We start from the raw sequence: 17,606 nt of genomic DNA, 5'->3' as shown, positions 1-17,606 counted from the left end.
GCCCCCGACAGGTTGCATGATCATAAGGTGGTTGCCACATCTGGCTCTGCATTGTTTCATCTCCAAATGGAGGTTTTAAGATTAGACTTATGGTCGTTAACTAGAAGTGCACATTAGAATCAGCTGTGGAACTTAAAAAGCTATGTGGTCATTCATGCTAGTGTTCTGGCTATAAAGATTTGGATTCAGCAGAGAATGAGCTACATGATAGCTCAGGCTCCTCTCACTTCCCACTGTACCACCTTGGTTCAAGGCTCATCACCTCACACCCTGACTGTGCCCCTGACTGAGCCTCTGGTCTCTTGGCCTCATAGCCTCCATCCTCTCCTCCTTATAGACTATCCATGTCCCTCTGGACAATTTCCTCATAACCTAGCTTTATGAGGTTGTGATCCCATCTAGCAACCGTAAGTGGCATCCCATGGCCCATAGAAACCCTTCCATCAGAACCTCACCCCCCTCTTCCCATTTACCTCCTCTGCTCCTCTGAGAACTTTTCATACCAACAAGGTGGTCTTCTCTCTTCCCATAAATTATTGTTATCATTGCCTCTGTGCCATGACCCCACTGTTAACTCCTTGTTTCACTTCTTTCTGCCTCTGTTCCACCCCCATGAAGTTTTCCCAGAATATTCTGGTCCACATTGTTTTCTCTTTCTTAGAAATCCCATAAAACATTTTTCTCGTGCCACTTGTATTATAGTCTGAGATGAATCAGTAGTTTAATGTGATCTATTCTTTACCTTCAATTCTTTTCTTTTGCTAAAGAAGATTTGTCCTGAGCTAACATCTGTTGCCAATCTTCCTCTTTTTTTGTTTGAGGAGGATTCGCCCTGAGCTAACATCTCTGCCAATCTTCCTCTATTTTGTATGTGGGTCGCCAACACAGGTAGGTCTGCCCCGGGATCCGAACCCGTGAACCTGGGCCGCCGAAGCGGAGTGCACCGAACTTAACCACTATGCCATGGGACCAGCCCTGACCCTCAATTCTTAATCTTTTAAAAGGTTAGAATTACATCTTCCTTACATAGTTCTTATATCTCTCATAGTACCCAAAACATGAAACTCAGTAAATGCTTTTAAATTGAGTGACTGCAGTGGTTTCAGACCCTCTAGCTATGAGGTGGTAATATTCATGTATCACTCATTCATTCCCTCATTCATTCTGGCTCCAGGGGATAGCAGTAAACAAGAGATAGTCTCTGCCTTAAAGGAGCTTCCAGATTAGCTGGAAATGAAAAAATACACACACACACACACACACACACACACACACATATAGATATACACTATGTAAGATGCTATGAAGAAAACCAAAGTAGAGTAAGAGGATAGAGAAAGCATTTATGTGACGGTGGTGGTGTTTAGGGTGGTTAGGAAAGCTATTCTGGTTGACTGATATTTGAGCAGAGACTCTAATAAAATAAGGAAGAGGCCCTATGGGTATCTGGAAGAAAGGCATTCCAGGCTTCTGGAACAGTAGGTGCAAAGGCCCTGATGCAAGGTTGTGTCTGGCATGTTCAAGTAACAGCAAAGGGGTTGGTGTGGCTGGAATGGAATGAATGTAGGGTTGTGGGGGTAGTGGAAGGAGATAATGCCAAAGAGGTAACAGAGCCAGATCATGTCAGGCTCTTGAATAGCAAGGCTTTTGAATTTTATTTTGAGATGCAAAACTTTAGGAAGGTTTTGGCCTGGTAGCTTGAAAGGAGCACTCTGGCTCTGCTATGAAAACCAGATTTCCAGGCTGGAGGTAGGAGGTCAGTGTGGAGGCTGCTGCGTTAGTCCAGGCAAGAAGTCAAAGTGGATTAGACCAGGTTGGCAGCATGGTGGGTGCTGGAATAATGCCAAAGGTCAACAATATTTGCTGATAGGTTGGACAAGGGGTATGAGAAGAAGAGAGAATGCCAAGAACTTATACCCTGAGCAACTGGAAGAATTGGGGAAAACTGTGAGAAGAGCATGTTTGGGTGTGTGGGGGAGATCAAGGATACGCCCTGGCCATCTGAAATCCAAGATGGCTATTAGTCATCCAAGTGGAGAGGCTGAGTGAGTGTTTGGATCTAAGAGTCCGGAGTTAAGAGGAGAGGTTCAAGTCTTTTTACTGGAGAGAGTGGGAAGATGGGAGGAAAGCTTGGAGCTGGAAAGTGTGGGAAGATAAAGTTTATTGTAAACCAAGTTTGTTTTTCCTCAAGGCCTTTGAATGTCTGCTCCTCCCACCTCCAGCACTCCTCCCAGGCTGCGCCTCGGCTGTGCCTCATCATATCAGCCCGCACACAGGCCACCCTGTCCATCCCATTAAGCGCCCTCCACTTGCACCCAGGTCTTTTTTTGTATGTTTTTTATTGCACTTATCACCAGTGAAATTATCATGTTTATTTTTTAATCTTTACGATCTGCGTTCCTTCACAAGGAAGCAAGCTCAGCGAGAGAGGACCCAGGTCTAGAATGGAGCCTCTCATGGAGCGGGTGCTCTTGAAGCATTGAATGAATGCATGATGAGCGGATGAAGGAAAGGTCATGTTTTGAAACACAATTGAAACCCCAAAGAAAATGAGCAGTACATGGACAGGGATGCAGAAAGCTCCCCGAGAAACTGACCCATCCTTTAAAATAAATGTCCCTTAGATGAGTTATTTTGCTTCCTTGCTTTCCATTTGGGATATAATCTATTGCAATTCCCTTTTTCCTTTCACTTCAAGTGCTGTGAGGGGGTTGATTTCAAAGATTTAACACATTCTTATCATTAATCTGATAAATCAAAGCCTAGTGGGTGTACAATTGAATTATGTATTGCTTTTACCCTTGCAAAGTCCCATGACCTTGCAAGGGTAACTACGTTCAGCAAAAATGTCAGTCTGGTTTCCAAATACATTTTCTGCGATAGTACAACCTTGCTACACTGTTCCATTTTCAGTTCAACATCGCTTTATCACATGGAAGCGAAGCCAACAGATTGTTTCAGTGGAAAAGCCTTCTGCATTCAAAAATACATGGAGTTTTCTCTGGAAACTAAGTCTGTGTTAGAGAAGCAGAAATTTCTCTCCTTTATTTCTCTTCCTGAACTTGAATCATTTAGACTTAAGGCCACTGAGAAGGAATGCAACATATCTTCAGTATATTTTTGCATAAAATGAAGTTTGTTTTTGGATGCCTTGGGCAGCCAGGAAGGGTAATTGTAAATAGGATTAGCTCTGTCACAGCTCTGAGTCAATATGCATAGATGCCTCTGGCTTTGGGAGTTTATTTTTATATAGGTAAGGTGGATTTGGTAGTAAACTGTGGAATAATCCCTGCCACTAGCTGGAATCTTCAACAGAGGGTTTCAAGAGAAAGGCTAACAGAGATCAGAAGAAAGTCAGCACTCGATGAGCAGTACCCAACTTATGGCCAGGTTGTGTTCCAAAGGTCAACTTACAAGTTTTCTGTTTAGACCATTGGTTCTCAACTCGGGTGATTTTTTCCCCCAGGGAATATTTGGCAATATCTGGAGACATTGGTGGTTGTCCACAACTGGGGAGGGGGGTGGTGGGCACTACTGTTAATCTAGTGGGTAGAGACCAGGGATGCTACTAAGCATCCTACAATGTACAAGACAGACCCCACAAAAAAGAATTATCTGGCCCAAAATGTCAAAAGTTTCTGGGGTTGAGAAACCCTAGTTTAGACACTGGATTGTTTTTTCCCCTAGGAGCAATGTTATAAATGGTGATAATGTTCCTACTGCAGAGGGCTATTTTAGCAACGATGGCTATCTGTCCATCAGAACCTATTCTTATCATCCACGGTATGCTGCCATACTGCATAAACTACATTTCCTAACATCTCTTGCAGCTACGTATAACCATATGGTTGGTTCTCACCAGTGAAATGAGAGCAGAAGTGATGCACGTCATTTCTGGGCCAAGGCTTTTAAGCAGCAGCTGTTCCTACCCCAGTCTCTCCTTCCTCTTCCACCAACTGGTTATAAATCATGATGAGTCGCTATAGCAGTAGTTCCCCAACTTTAGCTACATCAGAATCACCTGGAGGACTTGTCCAACCTCAGATTGCTGGGCTTCACCCCTCGAGTGTCTGATTCAGTGGACCTGTGGTGGGGCCTGAGAATCTGCATTTCTGACAAGCTCCCAGGTGGTGCTGATACTACCGGTCCAGGGCCCACATCTTTATAACCCTTGACTTAGGGAATTATGATGCCACAAGATGAAAGGAGCCTGGTGATGTCTGAATCACCATCTGGAGGAGAGGCATTTTTCCCCCACCCCTGTACCAACTCTGGCCTGTGACATGAGCCAGAGAGGATTTACTACTGTGGTTCAGCCACTGAGTTTTGGGAGTCTGTGTGTTCCAGCAAATTAGCCTATCTGAAGGCTCTCTACATCTACCCTATGTCTACCCTACATCTACCTGCCCTACCTACCCTGCATCTCTCTACCCTACGTGTCCCTGTAGAATCACTGAATATTTTTTGAACAGATGAGGAAAGTGGCACTAGGAGGGATGGAGTGGCCAAGTTACATAGTAAATGGTATGGCTGGTTATCAATCAATCTGTGTTTCATCTCCCTATTGAATATTTAATCCATAAAAAGATTAAAAATCATGGTTATCTTAAGAATTTGAGTTTTAGGGAAAGATGTGAAGAAGAAAATTTTCTTCCCCCTTTCTAGGCAAAAGATCAATCTGAGGCAACATTTTGAAATAGACGTTTTGCCTTTTGCTCCCTGCTCCAATTCTTTCTGTGCCTTTTCTCTCTCTTTCTCCCCCTTTCCTCAGCATCAGTAACATCATGTTGCCCCCCTCCCTCCCCAGCCTAGGCCACCCTAATCTAAAATGATCGGTTTTTGACTCTCCAGTAAAAACTCCCATTTCCTCCTGCAGCCAAAATGAGCTTCCTGCCAGGAAGAAAACAATCAAAAACAATTGGAAGGAAGAAATCTGTTGAGGAGGGAGAGCACACAATCCTCCTGAAGGGCTTGTGTGTTCAAGTACTTGTTAACATGTCTGCTTTTACGTTTACTTGTGGAATTTAAAACAGCTCCAGGAAGGTCCAGTGACATTTTTCAGGCACTGAGGGAAGTGAGTGGTGAGTGGGACAGAGGATCCTGTCAAGGGAGGGCAAGGCTGTCATTCACAGGCAGGGCACCTGCCCCAGTGTCTCTCTCTGCCCTCATGTGGAACCACGGGTCTCTTCCTGGTGCTTCTGGAAGACCCTTCAAGCATTGTCAGTGGAGGCTGGGCACTGGGGCTGGGACCCAACCCTACTCACAGAGGTTTCGTCCATCTGTGAAGGACTTGGTTGCTCACACAGCATTTGAACCTCCCCAGTATAACAGAGCTAATGCTGAAAATTCCTAAATTATTTAACGGCCCTATGGAAATTTAGCACAAGGCATTTTTTAATGTAACTGCTTCTTGCTCATTTGCACATATAACTTACTTGAGTCAATCTTTTTGACTTCTTTTGAACTCTATCCACAGAACCTGAGGCCAGAATTAGAGGGACTTGTGCCTGGCACAGACTGAGTTTTTGAACTTGGCTCACGTGTTGATAGTTTTCTAAGGTTATGTCTACATAATGCCAAAACAAGCAAGCCATTAGTAAGCAAATTCAGGCAGAAAATGGGGGAAAATAATGCAATCCATTTGTTTGCCTCAATGGACAGGTTAATTTGGCTAAAACTATCAATCAGATATTTGTGATATCTGTGATACTCTGGACAGCCTGAAAAACCAAAGTGTACACAGAAAGTTCCTTAATTAATTGATAAAATTATTTATTTTCCTGTATCGTCCTAGGACCTTATCCTTGAAACGTGGGAGAGGTGACAAGCATTCTGGATTGTCTCCTTTCATTACTCAGTGTCTCTCAGGGCCTGGCAAGCTCTCGTTGGCTGCACTCCCTCACTATATAGGATGATTTGGTCATCTATGAGGTCTTGCCACTTTCTCATACTCAGTAAATGTCGAAGTAGATAGTGACATTTTGTATGTGTCAACTTATCCCAGAGAGGGCTACAATATATTTTCCTCAAAAAAACTGGCACTTTGAGTCACATTTTTATCCATGTGTTAGTGCCAGGAGTAAGTCACTGACTAAAAGTAAAATATCAACAATTGTCCTTAAATGAAAGGAGGGGGGAACCTTGGGTCTTGTCTTCCACAGGTATGTCACTAGCACTTAGCATTGGCCTCAGATTGCTTGGCAGCAATTTGACAGTCAAACCTTTGGAATGAAAACTTCAGTCTCTGGTAGGAGGTTTTCCTGAGAGCAGTGGGGAGTTGATATGAATCGTGTCTCTGTGGAGCACTAACAGCTGTCTCATCTGTAGTGGTTAAAGGAAGTGACGGAGATTCCCATCCATTGAGTGTCACCTAGGTGGCAGTCCCTTAGGTGCCTCTTAGGTGCCAGGCATTTTATATACATTTTCTAGTTTGGTTTTTGACATTGACCATTTAAGGTAAATGTTATTGTCCCCATTTTACAGCCAGGGGAGCTGAGGTTTGGAGAGGGTTAACCGCATTGTTTCACAGGGCTGACCCTGAGTCAGGCCTGGGTTCATCGCACTTCACCAAAACAGCACTTCCTATTTAGAAAATATCATGGTAGGCCGAATAGCAGAATCTAATTTGCTGCTTAAAAATGTAAGAGCTAGTAATTGTTATTGTAAATTTATTTTGGAGCTAAGTGAAGAATGATAACATTTTGACCTAATAATAGGAGAAAACAACTCTACGGAGCTGGTCATTGTTCTAAGCTAGTTCTTGGCTGTTCAGAATTTATCATAATCACATAAACTTTTCTCAGCACTTGAAACTATGAGGACTTAAGGGGATCTGCAATTCATATGGGCCTACTATGCTTGTCTACTTTGTCACAGCTGCTACTCATCGTTATTCATTATTCAATATGACTTTTTCTGTGACTGCTTGACACCCTGGTTAAAACATTTCATGACTCATTTTCTGAGTAAGCTGGTTAACCCCGTCCCATTTGAAGACCACAGAAGATGTACTCCAATTGGCCACTTTGCTCACTAATGCCTGCACCAGTGGTTACCACATAAGAGAGAAGGGGGCTTGGTGGAAGCTCATGTCCCCTAATGGAGAAAAAGTTCTGAGCCTATGTCACATTAGCTGATTATTGGTCTTGTCCTGGTAAGGAAGAGATAGTGGCCTAATTAATTGCACAACATATGTCCAGGGCAGGAAGGATACACAGCACAGGAGGGTGAGAGAACACTGGACTCTGGCTGAGGGGGCTGCATAAAGGTCAGCCTGGCAAGGAATGCTTGACAGCATGATGACGTCACGCAGGCTGTCTCTCTCTGGAAGTATGAACAAGCCAAGAGACAAGGAAAGAGTCCTATTGCACAGGGGGCTCAGACTCGCAGATAACTCTTGTATATACATTTAAATAACCTTTTTCCTAAGCTGAAGTGAGGTTTAGCCTGATTCTTGATTCAAATCACCTGGCTCATGTAACAGTCCTAGGATTTTTAATGAGATCGCACATTTTTAGTTGGAAAACAAACACATCCCCCCAACACAAAGCAAGCAAAGATTTGAAAAATATTCTCAGATCCAAGTGCTGCTTCTGAGGAAGTGTTAACAATGTCTATTGTTATCAACAATCAGGGAAGGGTTTTTTAGCCAGAAGTGGGTAGGTGAAAAATATTTTCTCTCATTTAAAAAACAAAGGTTTTATTTGTTGATCTCTTTCCTTAAAATTATTGTTGCTTAGCTTCCACTTGACCAGGCAAGCCTGGTCTGAGAGCTGCCTTTGGGGCCAGTTCTGGTCCTGGGAGTTCCCAGGGCTGATAAAACAGGTATGGATAGTTCTTAAGCAGCATTTTAGTGAAATGGACAATTTTCGTCAAGTAGACAGTGTTGTAGGTCATTTATTCATTTGCCTATTTATCCACCAACTATTTGTGGAAGGCTACTCAGTTTTAAGTAGTGTCCTGGCTGCTGAGGTACAGAGTGAACCAAACAGATAAGCATTTGGCCTCATGAAGTTCCCAATCTAGAGGGGCACACAGGTACGCAAACCAAAAATCATGGTAGAATATGCTGAGTATTAGGAGAGGGGAAGTATTGAGTGCTATGGAGACAGATGAGAGGGACCAACCCAGACTTGAGGAGTTTTCTGCAGGAAGGTTTCCTACAGGAAGTGATGTCTAACCCAAGATCTGAAGAATAAAAGGAATCAGCTGAATGAAAGTGTGAAAGCAGGTGGGTGTGGAAAGGGTTCTGCACAGAGGGAGAGCCTGAGTGAATACGGGGAAAGACCTCGTCATGCTCAGGAACTGGAAGAAATTCAATAACTGGGTAGACATTGCTATGCTGATCAGTTGGCAAATGGAAGAAGAAGGGCAAGACTGGCATCCAGGAGGGTCTAAGGCAAAACAGGGTGAGGTGGGAGGAACGGATTGAAGAGAGAGGTTCAGAACAGAAACCAAGACTGATGATGATGTTCTGGGATGTGCTTCTCCAACTTTCATGAGTGCATGAGTTACTGGGGGTCTTGTTAGAAGGCAGATTCAGACTCAGTATTTCTAAGGAGCTCCCCAGTGATGTGAAAAGCTGCTGGTCCAAGGACCACACTTTTGGGTATCAAGGATCAAGAGATCATGGAAGTGTCCCTTTTACATGGTGGCTGGTAATCGTTGTGGGACAGTCCTGGTAGCTTAATGGAGTTCCATTAGCTTGGGTAGTCATAGACACAGATTCTTATTCCTAGGCACTGCTGAAACTATGACCTTCGCGCTACACCTTCATGAATTCCCCTTATGTTTTCTTCTCGCTGTAACTGATATATCAGCTGGGTAAGGCCGCTTTAGGGTCAAAGCCCCAAATTAGCTCTGACCATGGCCTGGTTGGTGGCTCTCCAAAAAGGCATTGAGAAATGTGATCTCCTACACCTTGGCAATGTCTCTTAAACTGTCCTTCTGTAGACATTGGTGTTCCATGAGCTGCAGAACATACTGTTCCTCCAAAATCTGAATAGTAAAGGCAGCCTTCCACCACAGAGGGGAAAAAATGAATGCTAATGGAAAAATTTTCTGAGTTTAAAGTTTAAAGGATTTCTCTTAATCCTTCAGTGCTGGCAGCTATTTGAATGCTAATGAGTGCTGGTGGATGATGGAATGGGCTACGAAGAACAGCAGCAGCAAAGCCTGGCGACACTTGGTGCTGTTGTCTTGATGGCTGTGTGACCTCACGGATGAAGTTTTATGTCATATCTGTGCACCGAGGTCACATTTTCCTGGTTAAAACTCTTCCTAGTCTACGTGATAGGACACATCAGGGTTTCAACGTCCCTTCAAAGTGCAGCAGAAATGGACAAACAGGAGAAGTATGTTCTCTGACATATTGTCTGGCTCCTTCAACCGGCCCAGGTACTTGTGGGCCTCCCTCATGTCTGGACCAGTGCACTAGCTCTGCACAGAGGCTCTGTAGCCCACTAGGCCACAGTCCCCAAGTCACAACGATTTCAGGAAGGCTGCCAGGGCTCAGTTGGGCTTGGCATTTCCCCTCGTTCCAGCAACTCCTGGCTCTTATTTAGTTTTAAATTAAATAAAAATTGCAGCACATGGATTTGAATTAAAACACGAGGCCTGATCTTTGTAATACGCACCACATCAATGGGAAGGCTGATTTGTGCGGAGCACATCTCCTGTAATTTAAACCACAGAGCTCTGCCTCTTTGGTTTCAAGGGCGGGGCAGCTCACTGCTGGCTTTAACCAGGGCTGTGCTCAGAGTCACAGGAGCAGTTTCAGGGGAGCTTAGCGTTCCTCGTAAGCCCTTTGTGCTGGGTGTCACACGATACACCAGAGCAGTTCCGAGCTCCTGGCCTTGAATTTAAAGAAGGTCTTAAAAATGTCTCAGGGCAAACTTCTCCCATTGACTGTTAACTGCAACCTAGCTACCAAAAACAGAATTTGCATCATTGAAAGATTCTCAAGACAGAGAAGACAGCGAGACCACTACTCCTGAGCTCGAGACTGGTCCTCGTTTTCAGGTTCCAAGGCTTCGTGTGAGTAGATTACTGGTTCATACAAAACCAATCAAGTAGCGTCTGTGCTAGATGAGAAATTCGATCTGGGCCCTGACAGTCAGTTCACTAAGTTTAATTGGCTTTAGAGACAAAAGGTGGAGGTGGAGGTAGAGGGTGGGGGCGGTGACAGTGGGTTATCCATGAACGATGTGAGCTTTCCTCAAGACATTGCGGAACCAGAGCCATCTGCACAGCTCCCAGCCCTTGTTTCAAGGCTCACTGCAGCCCCGCTCACAGCCAGGGGATGAGTCATGAGCAGCTGCGACCCTTCATAAACTTTCACCTCCAGGTGCATCCAGATTGGGAGACAGATCTGATTCAGGTTTTGTGGGGCCTGAAAATTTTACACATTTTGGGGGTCCTTTTTAAGAAAAATAATACAAAAAATATCTTTTACAAACTTTACATGCCATCAGAACTCATCGCTAGGGCTTCTCCTAGGATTTTGGAAGGTGCCCGTGTAAACGAGGGAGCCTAAAGCTTAAGTGTCATTAACTTTACAAGTGAATTCTCTTACCGTTGGAAGGCATCGCCAGCTCATCTCCTGCCCAGTGCTAAAGGGGCATGCATAAGGTGAGGGTAAAGATGATGGAAAAGGATTGATGAAACAGTAGGTGTAATTGACTAAGATAGAAAGTTCTGGTTCTTATTCGACTGGCCTTTGAACCACTCGAGGTGCACAGTCTTAGTGAACAGAGCTTGGGCAGAAGTCAAGCACTCTCTCTTAGGCTGCAAGCTCCTTAAGGGCAGGGCTCCCATCTTTGTCTTTTTCACCCAAATACCTACCCAAGAGAGTGTGTTGATGAATGTCTGCTGAATGAATAGCTGGATGACTGCATGAGTGAATGTGTAAATTCATACTCCCATTTTAGATAGAGGGTCATTGTTGTTTACCTTCTCCAAAGGATTCTGAAACATGTTTTGAGCTATGTAAAGACAGGCTCCATCTAAATTTTTTGTGAAGCATGGACAACTAGATTCTGCCAGAGGGCTACTAAGGTCATGCTTCTTATTGGATGACCAAAGCCACTCCAAGCATAATTAAGAACATTAGACTATAATATACAGCAAATATTCTTTAAAGGGAATGGCTCTTTCCTCTGGTTTCAGCAGGTGTTGTTCTCACACACCCAGAAAAGGCTAGACAGAGTATTATTTGATTTGCTTCCTCATTTCCTCCTCTGGCTTATGTTACCTTGAGTTGATCTTTTAAATACTTTATTTCCTGGCAAATACATTTAAAATTTTAGGTCCTGAGTGAAGTATAACATATCAGAATTCATGCAGAAAATCAAAGCTGAGTCTGGAACATTCCCTTTGAAGAAAAACACTGCCCTGCACGTGGGGAACGCATCTGATACTTCCCACACTCTGATGGGGGTCAGTGGGTGCAGTGGAGAACCTGAACCTATGGCTGGGAGGGGTGTTGCCCACGTGTTTGGTTCGTTGTGAACTGGATGGGGCTGGGTTTGCATGAGGGACGTGTTAGACATGCTGGGGTTGGCCTGGGTTAGGAAGGGCATGGTTTTGATTTAACTTTTGTTCTCACGATCTTGAGGGCAAATCTGGAGTAGTGTCATGTAGATGAGAAGGCTTGGGTTCAAGTCTCAATTTCACCTCTGACTGGTTGTGAGATTGTGAGCAAGATACCCAACATCTCCATGCCTCTCTCTCTCTTTTTTTAATTTGCAAAAAAAGACCAATAATGCTTATCCTCCATTGCCCTGGCTATGAGTCTCAAAACATTGCTCAAGAAAGTTCTTAGAGAGGTATAAAGTGACTTTTGAGATGAACGTCTACGATTCCATTACATAATCGTATAACATTGCAAGCTTCCCATTTTAAAGCAAAGAAGAAAGATTTCAGCGGAAAATCCAATGTCCTTTCCATCACACCAGGAACTATCATCCATATTATAAACTCATAATAAAAATGGCATTAAAAATATAAGGAAGTAACCCAATCTCTTTGTTGTTCAGATGCATTTCAATGTGAAAAGTGTACAAAACAAAAATCCAGTCAAATCTATAAAAAGAAGCCCACTTTGGCCCAAGATGACTGCAATCCTTGAAGTCAAGCTGCTGACCTGCTACCAGTGAGTGGCTCGATGTCTGGCAGATGGCATGAATGCTCAATGTGGAAGAGAAGGGGTGTTGTTCTCTGGACATCATAGTCAAATATGCAAGTGTCCTGAAAATTTATCATGATGGACTCTTTAATGATAAGAACTAGCTGATTGCCTTTCCCTTGAGTTAAACTAATAATGTCAACCTCATTAATATGACGGCGTTATTGTTTTCATTCTAGAAGGTGAAGATGCTTTACAATGAGGCCAGATAGTAAATATTTTAGGTTTTGTAGACTATATGGTTCCAACAACTCACCTCTGCCCTGCAGTGTGAAAGCAGTCACAGACAACATAGGGGTGCAGCTGTGTTCTGACTCTATTTACAGAATTGGCGTGGGCTAGATTTGGTTCAAAGGCCATAGTTTTCTGACTCCCAGCTTTAGAATATCATAAATATACCACCAAATTCTGGACCTCCTCTTGTCCCCTGGCAGTACACACCATGCTGCTGGCCTCAGTTTTTAATGCAGCTCCAATCCTACAGCTGAGCAAACGCAGATGGCGCCAAACCCAGGAGAAACCATCAAGCCAGCTGGCCACGTGGGCAGACACTTCACATCCCCACACGGCTATCTAAAACCTTACACTTTCCCCAATGTGTTCTTTGTAAAATAAAGCATTGTTTAAAACATAATATCCAAGTTTTAAAAATAAGCTACTATTCTCCAGAGTAAAACGACTGATGTTTTGATGGGAAAGAAGGAAAAGTGCTTTCCAACTCCTAGAAATGCTTTGCAAAAATGCAACCGAGTGCTGACTTCCTATTTGTAAGTCATCAAACTTGCTTTTTGCTTTCTTATAATAGAAGTGAACTCATTACCAAAGTTCATTGCTGTTCTAAGGTCACCTATCAGTCCAGCTCCCCCTCTTTATGACTCTCCCCCACTCTAGCATGCTGGAAACGGAGGCAAGCGCTGTCAGAGGACCACAGAGGGCAGTTTTTAACTCTGGATCTCCATTTGCCTGTACTCGGTTAAACGACTCATTCTCGGCCTGGGAGCTGCCACCATTTACTGCATGGAACAGGTTCAAGTGGAACCAAAGGTGAAATAAGCCTTTTGTTCCTATCACTACTTCTGAAAATGTGGATTTTGAGACACCTGGTTGGGTTTGAGGTGCAGTTTCACAGACCTGGATTCAGGAATGCTTTTGTTCTTGGCCAAGTCACTTAACCTCTTTGAGATCCAGACCCTCAGTGTCTCCACCTAAAAAATGGGTTAATATCTGCTTCATAGGATTGATTTACAGTGAGTGGCACATAGTAGATATTCAATAAATGATAGTATGTCTCACTTTTTCTACACCCCCCTGTATATCTGAAATTTTGTTTGCTATACTCTGATAGCAGTTATTCTGTTTGTTTGTCCTACTCTCACGGATCTAATGACCTGCCTCTGAGTGTAATGTGAGTGTATACACACACAGCAGGCACATAAGGGGAAAGGTCTCCAAATGAGGAAAGACGATTGTAGGAAAACTGATTGAACAGAAAGAAACCACAATCCCCAGAGTAGTTCAGGGTCAGTAAATTCATTTGGTTTATTTTCTTTTGGAAAAAGGAGCCTTCTGGTATAGTTTAAGCACGTAGAATGTAAGCTTCTTAAGAGCAGAGACCGAGTCGGTTTCATCCACCAGTGCCTAAAACTGCTCTTGGCAGTTGGTGAGTGTGCAATTAAAACCAAAATTGCATGCTTGCTTCCAAAATTCTAATAACTGAGCATACTTAGATATGATTTGCTTTTATATTAACCATGAGAACTTCCTGGGGCTTTACACAGGGAAGGAACGGGGATTCTAAGGAGAAGGAGCCTTAACATTGGACAAGCATGGCACCATTTACACACTATTTACCTTCAAGTATGCAATTTGTGAAATGATCAAGCAAAGCGCCCGATAGGAAAACTGATCTGAGATAGGCCAGGGGAAAGTCCAAGACCTATTCTAGGCCAGTTTCTGGCAGATACTGTACCTTGAGGCTATCCCAACAATCATCCCTTTAACTTCACTTTCCTTCTGGAAAGAGAAATCCCACTTTTGCTACCATTGTGCTAGGTACAATGGGGAAAAGAGAAGTTGTGCTTTCCCAGCAGGTATTTAAGTCTCCTCATGGTTTTCTGTGTCCTGTGAAAGTGTGAGAGGACAATAGCACTAGCTCATGGTATAGTTCACATACCTGAAAACATCATCATGTGCTGAAAGCTCCAGGGGATCTTCTGTTTTCGGCCCACATTCAGGAGGAAGGAGAGGGGATATATGTTGCAGGCTCTGGCAACAAAAATTGCTAGCTGTAGATAAACACAGGGAAACATTGAGGAAAATGTTGCTGCAGTGAGGGTGCAAGTCCTTGAACTTTAAATATTATGTCCTTAACCTTCCCTATATTATGACCCAGAAAACAGGGATAAACATGGCAATACATGTGTGTCCAACTTGCTTCCAAAATTCATCTTTCAATGTCAATTCCTTTCCAGAAATAATAGAGAACTCTGCCTTTCTTTGAATATATACTTAGTTTAAAATTGTTAACCCAATACCATTTCAATCATTATAAATTTTCTCATCACATTTATGTTGCTGATGACTGACTCTATGCTCAATTCTGCTGCAAAATGTGAGGCAGAGACCGTTCAGAGGCTGCTGTGTTATCTCCTCAAGCAGCACTTTAGAAAGAATAAATGTACTTCTGCTCATGATTACCATCTCACTTGCCATCAGTTTATACTCCCTGTATCTAGCAAGCTTCACTTATTTTTTTCTCCTAGTGGATTTAATTTTGAGAGGAATTGCTTGTCTAAATGTATAATACAACTGCTGCTTTAAGAGGCATTTTACTAAAATCCAAGCTTTACTGGTTAAAATCTATGAAAATACTGGTGGTAGTCATCTCTCCCCTTTTGCTGTCTTGGACTGCTTCCCTGATAGTCCGTCTATTCTAGTTTGTCCTCAAATGGGATGAAGTGATTTGGGAAGAGGGAGCTTCCTTCTAAGATCCAGATTTTGGGTGAAATTTGAATCCAGCTGAATGCTCAGTGCAAAGAGAACAAGAGGTGCAGGCAGGTGCTGAGCTGGAAGAGGGCGTACGGAGAGGGCCCAGCTCTCCTGGCTGTTAAGATCACGTGCCTGTGATCTGAGTGGACACCTGCCTTTTCCAAGTGGAAAGGTCAACAGCTGCTGACTGTCCTTGGGGGCATCCACAGTGGCTCAGTAGCCTTTCAGACAGATATCCATTCCCACTGGGAATGCCTGTACCCCAGGCCCACAGCTGGAAATGTCCTCTGCATTAAAAGAGAGGCCTAGATTTCATCTGTCCTCTTACTTACAGGAAAGGGGCTATCTCATTATAATAAACTTACATGTGCACAATGCTTAAGACATTGAAAGCACACCCAGCAGGCTAATTTCATTTGATCTCTACTCTATCTATCCTATTTTCAAAGTCCTCACCAGAAAAAAGATTTTACCATTTTGTAATGAAAACATTTCTACAGCTTAATAATCCTGGCTGTCTTCTGCTACACCCTAATGCAGATTAAATATATTTCTCTATAAAGAATGGATTGACATAATTTTTATGTAAATAATAATTTAGTTAAACATATTTTGAACATTCAAAAAATTATAAATTCTTTTTTGAATTCAAAATTCATTCTCCTTTAGTTTTCCCCCTTTATTTGCCCAGTATTTTCCAAACTCCTTATCCTGAACCATAAGCATTTAAGAAAGGCCCCAGTTTCCTAGGATGCTTTTCTCTCCTAAGTAGAAATTACATATTAGCCTTGAATTTGAGCCTTGCAGTAAACCTGAGGAAATTACTTAAACAGTTTAACAGAATAATCAGTAAAAGTAAGTAGTTTGTTCTCTTCCCTCATCACCCCATATTCTGTATTTCAAAGGATACAAAGGCTCCAAGTATAAAAAGAACATTAAAGATATGATTCTGGAACGTGAACAGCGCCAGGCCCATGTAACAGAAGATGACGTTCTCAGCCAAGAAGTTCATGAATTCAAACAACTGAAAACAAAACAGAAACCAAAACTCATTAATTATGACTCAGGTTTGAGTCCACTTAATACCTTGTAACTGTATTTAGTCCCTGGATGGTCCTCCTTTATCATCCCTTTGGCCTTGTGTTCAGCCTCTGGAGGGGCGCAGGGGCCTCTGCCTATCCTGTCAGGCCAGCCAACTCGACCCTGGCTCTTTACCCAGTGACAGATGCTGCAGCCATGTCAACATCCCATCTTCCTTTCCAACTGCAAGGCTGCCAGAGATACCCCTGGGTAAGATTAACCAGCATGATCCTCCATGGAACAATTCCTATGAGGATGACAGAACATTCCCTGTCACAGAAACTGAAGCTATGTGATTTGCTTCAGGTGTGCTGGAGTGAATGATGCAAAGATTGGCCCCTCCTGCACATCACCCAGCGGGTGCACTGGAGTTCCCAGGCCCTGAAGAACTAAATTCAAAGGCGGCTTTAACTAAATTACCTTCCTGAGGCAGGCAGGAGGGACAAACCTGGAAAGCTTGGAAACTCAGAACAAGGATGAATGTCGATTATATTTCAACACCAGAATGATCACTATATTTCAAACCCTAGACAATGAGACTCATTAAATTGACTGATGTAGGTATATCCATTAAACGTCTACCATTCTAGCTGCTAAAAAGAAAATGATTAATCCCAGGGATCAGTTTATGCAGCAAGAACACAATAGATACATCAAATCCAGTCAGAGGAATGGAGTAATAACATACTATGCTGAGGGACGCTCCCAGAGTTATTCTTAGACCATTAACTAAACAATTTAAGTTGAACATGAAAAACATTCTCCAACTTCCCGATTAGAAGTGACAGGGAAAAGTGTCCAGGGGCTACAACGAAGGCAGATTTGGAAGAGACTTTAGTTTATGTTCCAGACTTTTCATTTGGGAGTTTCTGAAACTTCATTCCCAGACCTACATAAATCACCATGGGAGGTAAACGTCTCTGGAGGCATTTCTCTAACTTTTTAAGGACTCATTATTTTTTCATGTAATGTATTTAGAGCCCCACAAATAATGCCCAATACCTGTTCACTGACAGTTGACAGAAAGAAAAGCAGAATCTTGTCAGAAACATTATTTAAAACCAGTAATAGAAAGAAAGGATTAAACAAGACGCAACTCCTTGGTACAAGATGGTCTTTCTGCAGCGGCAGAGATCATCAATTATCCTGAGCACACGTTTTACATTCTAGGCCAGCTCATCTAAACAAACACTGTCACCCAAATAACCGCGGAAAACCTGAAAACATGGGGGGACATACAGGGGATGGGCAACACTTTTCTACCTCATTAAATCTTTGCTTTCTCAAAAAGTGAGATTTGGCTACTGTCTTGATGTGCTCGGGCTTCCATAACGAAATACTACAGGCTGGGCAG

At 43.0% G+C, this 17,606-nt stretch overlaps 1 protein-coding gene across 1 annotated transcript in view; it reads right to left on the bottom strand.

Annotated features, from left to right (window-relative positions):
- Positions 1–17,606, bottom strand: part of SLC9A9 (solute carrier family 9 member A9) — a 539,379-nt gene that overhangs the window by 197,858 nt on the left and 323,915 nt on the right. Inside the window, exons 10-11 of the mRNA XM_004419282.3 lie at positions 16,083–16,196; positions 14,358–14,469 (exon numbers count right to left, since the gene is read on the bottom strand). Of these exons, the coding sequence (XP_004419339.2) occupies positions 14,358–14,469; positions 16,083–16,196 (226 nt within the window). The remainder of the gene's footprint in view (positions 1–14,357; positions 14,470–16,082; positions 16,197–17,606) is intronic.

The sequence above is a fragment of the Ceratotherium simum genome, chromosome 5, assembly GCF_057802395.1.
Source record: "Ceratotherium simum simum isolate JZ-2026a chromosome 5, ASM5780239v1, whole genome shotgun sequence".
NCBI classification, from domain to species: Eukaryota; Metazoa; Chordata; class Mammalia; order Perissodactyla; family Rhinocerotidae; genus Ceratotherium; species Ceratotherium simum.
This window is presented reverse-complemented; position numbering and strand designations above follow the sequence as displayed.